Source organism: Oncorhynchus nerka, linkage group LG21 (assembly GCF_034236695.1).
Source record: "Oncorhynchus nerka isolate Pitt River linkage group LG21, Oner_Uvic_2.0, whole genome shotgun sequence".
Lineage (NCBI taxonomy): Eukaryota > Metazoa > Chordata > Actinopteri > Salmoniformes > Salmonidae > Oncorhynchus > Oncorhynchus nerka.
This window is the reverse complement of record NC_088416.1, coordinates 16,654,748-16,666,965: the sequence shown is the minus strand read 5'-3', so window position 1 is coordinate 16,666,965 and position 12,218 is coordinate 16,654,748. Positions and strand designations below refer to the sequence as shown.

Genomic DNA, 12,218 nt, shown 5'->3' with positions numbered 1-12,218 from the left:
GCTCTCATATATGCTACATTGCATTCGGCAGTATTTTTCTTAGTGGTAGGTCTACCTATATCAAACAATTCCATTAAAATATGCAATATTATTGAAGATTAGAAAGGCTGACGTCCAATTACAAACTCTGTCCATTACGCGCGAGGAGAAGTAACGGACTGTTATTAGGGTATAATATTTGTAAAATGGTACAAGTTTTGTGATTTTGCAGAATATCTATGCGGTGTCGTGCGCCACCTCTCGCCATAAAGGCGGTAGTAATAGGTGGGTCTCTTGTCAAGCATGAGTATACGCTGCAGTGCGGACAAAAACCGAGAAGTGGGATGGATCGAGAGCCTTGGCGTTGGAGAGCATATAACCGTATTTTAAACCGATACATCAATTAGTAAGAGAAGGCATTGTATCGGAATAGTTTATCGGAATTGGACCCACTGCTACCTGGATTTTAGTCGTCGACAATGTATTTTAATTGTGCATTCATGCAAAGCATACACCTGTACACTGCAGTTTGTAATCATCGGAATCCGCTTGCGTGACACGTTTATTGTCGAAGAAATTGGATCTTATTCAAATTTAAACAACTTGACAAACTAATGTAGAAAAATACAAAAATAAAATGTGTGTGTTAGGCCAATACACAATGTAAGAAAATCATATGTTTGATTGAATTTATTGGAGGTTTCGCTTGGGATAATTGCCTGCTAAATGCAAAGGAGTACGGTTCAGTTTAGCGTCGGACATCGGAGTAGATGTTTATATGGACCTTTCTCGCAATGGATTTGGTCTTACATGAGGAAATTATGCTATTATTGAGTGTATAGCTGTAGCAGTAGGGCTACTGTCTGTCAGAAGTCTTCTGCCACCTTAAAATCCCAAATGAAGATTCCAAAAAGACGGAAAAGACTAACGTGCCGTCTCTGCGCCAGGTAATATTCTTCATGACATCTGTTTGGCTAATAACGGTCACATAATATAGATATCAGTTGGCCTAGGCCTATCGGACATGAATAGGACTTCCTGGGTGCTTTATTAAAGAGGCTCTATATGACTTTTGCCTCTGGGACTGTTCTTGAGCCCTAAATGGACAGAAATGTTGTCCCGAAATTTAGCAAAAAGTTATGTTTAATTATTGTTTAATAGGGCTATAGCTGTTTATGTAACTATATTTAAAGTATCAGTTCGGCCCATTTGTTTAAAAAAAATACTGCATGTGCACTACTTAACCTGACCCTTTGTTGGTATTGGTATAGTAGCAGATAGGTCTACGGAGTTATAGCACACACTCAGTGGAGCGTGCATTTGCTTATAGCCCATCAAGCAGTATCAATTCAACTCATTAGAAACATACTACTATTACAGTTTGTGCTTAAAGAGTAAGGCTAAATATTTGTCTAATTGTTAGGCTATTGTAAAATACTTTAGGATGAGATGTCAGATTTGTTTAATTGTTCCAACTTTCTACTTGCCAATGTTACATTTAATGATACAGGTTCAACAGTCGCTTGGATCAGGCTTTATGTACAACATTTATACTGCCAAATATAGACCTGGGACCTGTAAAGTAATTCATATATTGTAAAAAGATTGGCTCGTAGTTCTAATCATCGTCTTATATGAATGTTATGCTAAATTATTGCAGTATATGGCTTGTGTGTATTGTTGTCCATTATACTATTACTTGTCATTATTTCATGATCTACTCCTTCAAATTAAACTGTCATTCTCATAAATATTATTTATATATCTAAATATCTCTAAACATCATTGATTTGGTTGTGGAGGCAGTTGTAACAAACCTCTTTGTATTTGTATTTTTTTTATTTTGGCTTGTAGGCTTACAAAGGAGGGTTTTGGCATCGACTAAATTGGCCAAGTTCAGGATTTTTTCTCAGACGTAAGGTTTTTGAAGAGGTTGTAAATATGGTGAGAGGTTCATGTGTTCTTCAAAGTTCCCTTGGAAATGCGGCTGCACTTTTACCCACCAGTTTGAACACAAATGGCTGTCGCGGCTTCCTTCGCGGATTTCAAGGAAATTTCATGATTTCATAGTTCTGGGAAACTTGATTGCAACCCCTTGGCTTTTTGCAAAGTAGATCCCCTTACACTATTGTTAGTATAGGACAGCAAATACACATTTAGTTGTGTGTTATAATTGATATGAGTCTCTCACTATCCTCACTGATGCACTGCCCCTATGTTTTGCTTTTTGCTATGGCAACTGTACCCTGAACTATCACAACCCAGTGAAAATGAAACTATGGTGATGCTAATATGATTTTAATTTTCCAAGATTATTATTGAACTACACCCAAAGGGAGGGAACAGGCTTGCAGTGTTTCCCTACATGAGAAGAATCTTTCATAACACCTGGCAAGATGGCCATAACATTATAATAGTTAGACTGAGAATGATATATTATCTTGAACCATACAAAATGAAGCCTACTTTATATGATCAGGGTTGCATCATGATGAGCAGTCACTATAATTGCTGATCAGCAATTATCTCGATTGATTCATTATTAGTCAGTCATACTTTTGAAAGTATAAAATAAGCTTAAAGGGATATTTCACTCAAATTACAAAATTACATTAATTTCCTTACCCTTTAAGAAGTCTTTGGACAAGGAAACCAATATGATTTGTAAATGGGTGAACTATCCCTTTAATGATTTTAAGGTTAAAGTCAAATATTAATTCCAATTCCATGGCTGTAGTGTGTAGAGGACGCTAAGTGAGGAAATGCTCCCTGAACAAACCTCTTTGTATTTCACTTAAACTACTTACAATATTGCCTGCTCTTGTGGGTTTTAGATCAAGTCTGATGAGGGCGCTAGGGCCGCTTTCAGCATGGTGCAATGTTTATGGGACATTCAGATATAAAATGTTATGTAGAACGAACATGCACCTCTGACATGTAGAATAATGAGCTGCGTAAGCTCTATTCATGACATTTCTATCTGCAAGGTTCCACAACATTTGCCAACTGAACGTGACCCAGGTCTTGCTACATTTGCAGTGTTACCCGCCTGTAATCTTGCTGTGCAATGAGAGTGCTTGAAATAACCACCAGTTATTGGCATATTGACGTTCAATGACACAGCCTCCATTCACATGCTTCCCGCCGTAGCAATGCAAATGTTGGGAACCGACCCAGGTGCATTGACAAACCTTGCTTTAAAGCCATAAGCACTGGCAATTACCACCCTCGTAGGCTCACACCCTCTGTCTAAACCTATTGTATGTGTTCTAGTGCATTTTGTCACTTTTTCACAGCGGACTAATCTGCTAGATAATACACACAAGTCTCTCTACTGGCCTCAGCCTAGGCATGACTAAGTACCCCCCCCCAAATGGAGCTGAGCTGTGCATGCATAACTAATGGTACATGGCCCTGCATGCAGAATAGCATGGTTTTGGTACTAACCTATTTACATGCATCACTCTTATCCCGATGTTGTTTACCCAGAATAATCATAAGCATCTAGAAAATAAAAGTTGATAGATATCGGTTCGAACCCAATACCAATACTGTCTAATAGTTTAGAGGGCTAACAGCGATTGGCCAGATATTGCAAAACAGATCAATTCAAATTTAAGAAGTGTCTATCTCATCAGGCAAAACTGGTTGCAACGGACTCATGGTCAGGTTGTATAGTGGTTGTATATAGTGGTTGTATAATGAAGTTTTGCTGAAGTCTTTTTAGCCACCACATCTGGATGTTATCTGGTGACGCCTTGATCTCGTCATGAAGAGGACGTCTTTACCTGATTGTAACAGAGACCAGATGGTTGTAATCTAGTTATCACGTCTTCTTAACCTCCAAAATGAGTTTACAAGCAGAAATTTGAACCCAAATAATATATCCATTATAATGAATTTCATTATTTCAGTAATTGGCCACACCCTAAGGAAAGTGCATCTCCTTATTGGACTTGATGTTATTCAGATATGAAGGACATTTAGTATCCATGGACATATGTAGTTGCTGTCGTTGATGTACCTCCAACACACAGTATACCCAAGGCCTTATTTTCCATCGTTCACTTGAGGCAAGAAATGCAGAGTATGTACTGTCTGTCCCCCTTGTTCTTTCAAGACAATCTAGATGTCAAACTACAACCGTCAATACCAGCAAGCTTTCTGTATGACCATGGTATTTGCACGGATAACGGAAAATACCATTTTGTTTTCTCCTCCACTTTGGCCCGAGCTAACAAAACGAATGGCTTTATAAGACAACCCTGACTTATGCCTTTTGCTTTGAGTGCGCTGTGTGATGCCTGCTCATGGGTATTGTGTTAAAAGAAAGGAACTAAGACTGACTTATGTCTTATTGAATATCCTTTTCCAGATAAATGGCTCATTTAAGTTGGGAGCTGCCCGCGTTCTGTCGGGCTGGCAGATTCAGTGCCTAGTGCCAGGCCTCCAGGACCACGCCAACATGAATGGGGCTGGGGAGACGGCAGACATACTGCCGCCTAACTGCATGGTCAAGGACCGATGGAAAGTGGTGAGTATGCTACATAGTTGATCTAGTTGTGGTTTTGTCTTGGTATGGTCTCTCTATATCAGTGTTTCCCTAAGGGGCTAATTACAAGATTACCTTCACACACACAGATTTGACTCCCCATCACCAAGGTTCTCTGTGTCTCACCAGAATTAAAGGGATAGTGTACTCGAAAATCTGTGTTTTCATACCTTGAAGTTGAGCAGATAAATCTCAAATCCGTTTGTCAGGTGTTTTCATACCTTTACGTCAAGCAGATTACAGACTTATGCAGGCCTCGATCCAGCCTGAATGGGAAAGATTGTAACTAATTCACAGCAGCATTTATTCCCATCCATTTGGGACCACAATATTTTCTCCTTAACTCTACTCCTGGATCTACAGAACTGTAATGATGGGGCAGTGAGTCGGGTGCAGGTGAAACGTTTTAATAAAACAACAAAACCAATAACACGACACCAACATAAGGCAGAACGCCGATACACAAGAACAATACCAACTGGTGAGCGAACATGGGAGAGTGACATATAAAGGGGAGGAAATGATGAAGGTAATGGAGTCTAGGTGTGAATCATAATGATTAACAGGTGCGCTTAATGATGAGTGTCAGTTGTGCGTGATGATGAATCCCAGGACCGGTGGTTAGTACTCTGGCGACATCATACGCCGGAGGGGAGGAGCAGGAGCAGACATGACAAGAACAGAATGTAGAATTGTTAAATCATTGGACAAACTTTGTATTTTTTGTCAAATGTCCCTTTAATGGTATCTGACAAACTTTTGGGGTTACTTCTGCCCCTTTAATAATGGTATCGTATACGCAGCGCCACGCATTCGGTGATTGCGTAACAGTTACTGTGCTTCTGATGGTGATCACTTAGACGACCCTGTCAGAACCAATCACGGAGCGACAGATCCCTAGGCCAAAGAGCTGAGGAAGAAAGTCGAGTGTGTTTGCACATGGCTGGTTAATATTTGTCTTCGGCACTTGGCTGTCATGATCAAGCCATAAACGGATAATAGGGTTGTTCAAAGCACTTAAGTACTTGGTGAAATAAAGAAAAAAATGCAATAGAGGAGTTGAGGAAGTGGGGCTGGAGAAAGAGGGGTGGGACGAAGGAGGGCAACTATCTAGCAAAAATGAATTCACTCAATTACTGTTTGATCAATAAGACACACCTCTCTATCGCCTGGTCCCAGATCAGTTTGTGCTGTCTTGCCAACTAATTTTGGTCGTTGTCATGCCAAACAATGACAATGACCATAGGAGTTGGCAAGACAGCACAAACAGATCTGGGAACAGGCTAACCTCCCTGTACTCTTCCATCAAAACTGGTGTTTGTCATGCGAAAGGTTTGTTAAGTTGAGCTTCTTTACAGTACAGTACAGTATAAGCCAGCATTCTAACAGCACTAGAAGAATGTTGTTTAGTACACTTTTTATCCTCAACACTTTTCTAGCTGAAGAAAATTGGAGGGGGAGGTTTTGGGGAGATCTACGAAGCTCTGGACCTGTTGACTCGGGAGAACGTGGCATTGAAGGTGGAGTCGGCCCAGCAGCCCAAACAGGTCCTGAAGATGGAGGTGGCAGTCCTGAAGAAACTGCAGGGTAAGGGCCCACTGCAGTGGCCATTTTGTACCTTTCTGCTAGTTTTGTCAATGAGCCTGGTGGTGCCACTGCGGTTACCATTCTGTGTTTACCGTTCGGCTTAGTCAATGAGTATGAAGGTGCTGCTCAGCCGTTCTTAAATTCAATAAATGGCATTCTTTGTTGATGTCACTTGACTTGAACCCAGATCCCACCGCTGACACCATGTGTCAGTATACTTTGTTGTAGTCATGACAGACAAATATATAAAGTTTGTGTCAGCTACAGTGCATAGTCAAGTAAGAACGTTTATCTTTCCTGTGTAAGATAAATGTGTTACATCAATACTGCTTAAGACTGCACTTATGATTGATTATAAAATCTGCTATGTCATACTCATGACAGTCTAGTGAAAAGTGTAATAACCTCTCCTCATGACAGCACAGCATAGGTTTCAGGACAGTAAAACCAGGTACAGTGTTAGTGCTTTGGGTGTCCTTTGAGACATCCTGTCAAAAGGAATCAGAATTTCCTCTCACATTGTCATGTACACTCTTAAGCATCCTACAGAGTTAAAAGCTGCAGAGCCATGCAGTCTACTGTGACAGAATCTGTAACCTAATAAACAGCCAATTACATTAGTTTCGTAAATATGTAATAATGGGCCGCCAGACTATTGTGACTCGGTGGCTGTGGACTTTGAATAGAGCTTTAGTCCAAGTGGCTAGGGAGAGCAAACATTAGCTCTGTCTGCCATGCACTAAGCTTATTTAATGGAACCTTCTCTTCCTCCTGGCCTTATTTAGTGGGTCACGATGCACTATTTAAGCATATCTGTTTCGTTTTTTGCATTTTGGTGTGCTGTTTGAATTATGGCCCTTGAATCTTTTGCTTGAGGTTCAAGCAAATGTGGAAACCGATGTCTCTCTTGCTTACTACACCCATAGTAGCTTCACGGAAGAGTGGCTAAGAATAGCGTAGACCTTATGAATCAATAGGTAACCTAGTAAACTACTCAACATCATTGCTCATGTTGTGTATTGATTAAGGGGCCTCTGATCTCCTTGAAGTATAGTGTAGGTAAAATGTCTTCAAGGCCATTATGACATAGCTGTGAAAAATACTCCACTCATGATTTTAAAAAAGGCCCTTAAAAATGTGCCTGGAAAATAAGCAATATAGTGTTGCTTGTTTTTGGTTATACGTATGTCAGTAGGAAGTAGAGGTCCCAACAATCAAATATCTTAAAAAAGCCAAACATGCATCCTAAAAGTACTTTATTGATGCTTGATTGCATGGTCCCAACAGTATTTCCAAAACAGTGAACAAACTAAGTCTTTTGGCTTAGACTATTCCTTTAATTCTGCCATAATGGGCCCTCTGTATGTAGATTAAATGTTGTGACTCACAGCACGTTTTTGCATGGGTAGCAGTAACATGTTAGATGTGATGGCGATCACGTGGCACATAGAAGGAGAGCAACTCTCTCCTCCTGGAGTATGCACGTCAATGTGCCAGGGTAACAAGTGACTCACTTTGGCTACGAGTCATCATCACAATATGAGGAAAAAAGTTACCTCGAAAGCTGTGGGTGACAGTCACACACTGTAACTGACGTGTGACAGCTTTCGAAGTAAATTTGTCCCTCATATTGTGATGATGACTCATGATCGGTTTGCAACATGTACTATGTCTTTGAAGAAGCTTGTGTGTGTGTGTGTTGGTATTTCTATGCACATATTAAAGGAAGAGACTGCAATGTGACATCACGAAATGTAGATGAGCGAAACAACAAACAAATTCAAATCTGCTTAGACTGCTACTATTGGCTCTTCCCAGCATGCCCATATCAGGACTTGCCAATACTGTTGTTGTAAAGCAGGACGACACCCTTTGGTGTATAATGATGATGTCATATTACAGACTCTACCTTTTAAGGAATATCAAACAATCTGAAGTTCCCTAAGAATTTTTTAGAGTCTGAGTCACATTAACAGGGTGCTCCATCAAAATATTAATGGTGCATGATGAATAACAATGATTCATGCCCAACTGACCTTAATTGGGATTAACTGTGAAGACCAGGAAACATGGACTGGCCAGCTCATGAATTTGTCCAGTTTTATTTGTCTGCCAGTATTTTATCTAAAGTGATCTTTTATAGAATATTTAACACAAGGCCATGTCCTAGAGAAAGAAGTTCTGAAAAGAACAGTCCTAATACAGGTGTTGCCGGGAAGAAAACCTGGAAAGAAAATATTGCTTTATCCTTTCTTCAGCCCTTGAGTGTCAACATGAGTGGTTCTGCTGTATTTTCATTGATTGATATGGGAATTTGAATTGGATCTTACCTAGGCCCTGTCACCACTCTCATCTCCCTGGTGTAACCAATGAAAACCAATCCAATCATCAAGTTGAAGTGATATGGAATATTTTGGCATATGCATCTTTGAACTACGATTCTTAAAATATGACTTTTTTGTTTAGGTAAAAACCATGTTTGCAAGTTTATTGGCTGCGGGAGAAATGACAAATTCAACTACGTGGTCATGCAACTTCAGGTAAGAAGCTGACCTTTGATTTTAATAAAGATTGACCACCATCCCCAAAATGCATTCTGTGAGAATCTGACCACAAATCAACAAAAACACATTTTTCTGAGGAAGTGCAATTTATAAAGCTTGCTGCATAAGGCATCGTGAAATATGAAGTCTTGGCAAATAGGCCATATTAACTGAAAAGAATATTCATAAGCAGCGGCTGGTTAGAGGCTGACAAAGCACATACTGACGAAGGATAGTAATTCAAATGCCATTATGTCACATGATCCATCACAGCATTGTCAGCCTTCTATAATATGAAAGTATATTATGGAGAGTCTTAATCCAATCCATTGTCGATTGAGACACAGCCTATAAAGCTGTTATGTCATGGTACTTGGGTGTAAAAATCCATCATGACCAAACTTTTGATACGGTATGACTTTGAATACAAACAGAGAGATGATTGTTGATTTGTGACTGTCAGTGAAAAACAGAGAGACCAAGCCAGGCATATCGGAATATTTAAAAATACGATCTTGTATTTGTAGCCCAGGCCTACTCTACGCCACTACGAGCTGCATTGAACAGTCTATTCTGTGAACAGTGATTGAGTTATATTATTGGCCTAAATCTAATCATCACATTAGGAATAGTAACCTATTTTACATAAGTCTGTAAATGTGAGGATGCATGGAATGCTTTATTATAAAGGTGCATGTTTATGGTTCAAATTTGCTTCCCCAAACTTGAAACTCACCTGCCGCCTATATTAAAAGGTATTGTATGTCAAAAGTGATGTGACAAATCTTTACTAGGCCCAGGCTACTAGGCCCACAGATATAATTTATGAAATGAATAGGGATTCTATATGTAATTCTATGATCACACCTAGGCGATTGGGTGTACCGTACCGGTAAGAAATCTATTTGTTATTTCGCACAAAGCCTGTTTGGTTACGTATGGTTGATTTTCTGGAGTAGGGTGAAGTGGCCCCAAATGCTGATTTTTCTGTCAGATTTGTATTTTCCCCACCAAAGGTTAAGTTTAGGATTGGGGGAGGGAAGCTGATTCTAGATCTGTACCTAGAGGGAACTTCACCCCAGAGCGTTGTTTTGTTTTGGGGGGTGGAGCAGGGACGCAATTTGGCAGACTTGCGGAGGAGCCAGCCTCGGGGGACTTTCACCATGAGCACCACACTCCGCCTGGGGAAACAGATCCTGGAGTCTATAGAGGCCATCCACTCTGTTGGCTTCTTGCATAGAGATATCAAACCGGTACGTATCATACATAACATCACGGCACAGCATGCCACAGCTTTATGAAGGGTTATCAGTGCTAATTCTAAAAAAACAATGCTTAAATGCAAATGATGTCATCTTCGCATTCCAATTAACCATTGCATTTTAGAATTGGCACTGATAACCTTCCATAATGCTGTGGCATGCTGTGCTGTGCCATGACACATGTAAAAATTAGATGGCATATTAGATGGTCTTATAACTGATGTTTCATCAAACAATGCCCCATCCCTTAAAAATTCTGATGGCTGCAGGGGCAGTATTGAGTAGCTTGGATGAAAGGAGCCCAGAGGTGCCCAGAGTAAACGGCCTGCTCCTCAGTCCCAGTTGCTAATATATGCATATTATTATATATTAGTATTGGATAGAAAACACTCTGAAGTTTCTAAAACTGTTTGAATGATGTCTGTGAGTATAACAGAACTCATATGGCAAGCAAACACCTGAGAAGAAATCCAAACAGGAAGTGAGAAATCTGAGGTTGGTCGATTTTCAACCCAACCCCTATTGAATTCACAGTAGGATATGGATGAAGTTGCACTTCCTAGGGTTTCCACCGTCTTTAGAAACTTGAATGAGGCTTCTACTGTGTTGTGGGCCTGAATGGGAGCTGAATGAGCCAGGTGTCTGGCAGAGAGCCAAGGGCTTCTCTACACACAAAGGAATTCTCCAGTTAGAACTTTATTGAAGATTTATGATAACAACACCCTAAAGATTGATTCTATATTTAGTTTGACAAGTTTCTTCAACCTGTAATATAACTTTTTGAAGTTTTTGTCCGAGGTTCGGATGGACCTGCACGAGCCTAACAAAAGTAGCTACTTGGACATAAATAATGGACATTATCGAACATATCAAGCATTTATTGTGAAACTAGGATTCCTGGGAGTGCATTCTGATGAAGATCATCAAAGGTAAGGGAATATTTAAAATGTGATTTCTGTTGACTCCAACATGGCGGATAATTTTATTTATTTTCTGAGCGCCGTCTCAGATTATTGCATGGTTTGCTTTTTCTGTAAAAAAAAATTGAATTCACAGAGGTTGCATTAAGGAGAGGTATATCTATAATTCCATGTGTACATCTTCCATGTGTATTTTCATCTACATTTATGATGAGTATTTCTGTTGAATTGATGTGGCTATGCAAAATCACTGGATGTTTTTGGAACTAGCGCCAATGTAAACTCAGATTTTTTTATATAAATATGAACTTTTATTTATTTTATCTCTATTTGTGCTTTTTTTGATGCTTTTTTGGCTGGAAAATGGCTGGGTTTTTCTGTGAGTTGGTGGTCACCTAACATAATCGTTTGTGGTGCTTTCGCTGTAAAGCCTATTTGAAATTGGACACTGTGGTGGGATTAACAACAAGATTACATTTAACACGGTATAAGATACATGTATGTTTGAGGAATTTTAATTATGAGATTTCTGTTGTTTTGAATTTGGCGCCCTGCACTTTCACTGGCTGTTGTCATATCATCCCGTTAACGGGAATGCAGCCCTAAGAAGAACAAGCGCCCCTCCTGGCTAACACTAATGGCACTGTGATGGTTCTTTGGTGTTGCTACAGTAGCCCCACACTCTTACCATCTGAGCCACCAGACCATATCTAAAATGCATTGTATAATCATGTATTTTCTCTGCATTGTATAATCATGTATTTTCTCTGCAGTCAAACTTCGCCATGGGAAGGCTGCCTTCAACCTTAAGGAAGTGTTACATGTTAGACTTCGGCCTCGCGCGGCAGTACACCAATACCACTGGAGAAGTCCGCCCTGTAAGTCTCCTCTTCTGTTCCTTTGCTTTGGTTTGTCCTACAAAATTAGATTAATATTTACATTTTAGCAGATACTCTTATCCATTAGGGTTAAGTGCCTTGGGGATTCGAACCAGCAACATTTAAGTTACTGGCCCAACACTAACCACTAGGCTACCTGCCGCCCACTTAAATGTTATTGTGATGTTATTAGAATAATGTCCAGCTCGTGGATAAATTCCAGGTCATCTTTATCGCAATGGTTAGGCTGCACAGATTAGCAGGTCTAGGCTTGTATTTATAAACCATCTCAGAGTAGGAGTGCTGATCTAGGATCAGGTACCCCTGTCCATTTATGATCTAAAAGGCAAACGGTAATACGATATATCCATGTTCTGCAATGTGCAGCGAGACAGACCTGCGACGCACCCAGTGTTCCCCAAATGGTGGGTCAGGATCAACGACGTCACGTCACCCACCCTGAAGTATGTAACACACTGAGAATCGATAGGTACTTA

General features: G+C 40.1%; 1 protein-coding gene across 1 annotated transcript in view; it reads left to right on the top strand.

The window, feature by feature from the left end:
• Nucleotides 1-839: 839 nt before the first annotated feature.
• LOC115103974 (tau-tubulin kinase 1-like) overlaps nt 840-12,218 on the top strand; it is a 46,632-nt gene continuing 35,253 nt past the window's right edge. The window contains exons 1-6 of the mRNA XM_029625055.2: nt 840-926; nt 4,355-4,513; nt 5,971-6,118; nt 8,585-8,658; nt 9,774-9,914; nt 11,617-11,721. Coding sequence (XP_029480915.1) covers nt 4,445-4,513; nt 5,971-6,118; nt 8,585-8,658; nt 9,774-9,914; nt 11,617-11,721 — 537 coding nt within the window. The 5' untranslated portion in view covers nt 840-926; nt 4,355-4,444. The remainder of the gene's footprint in view (nt 927-4,354; nt 4,514-5,970; nt 6,119-8,584; nt 8,659-9,773; nt 9,915-11,616; nt 11,722-12,218) is intronic.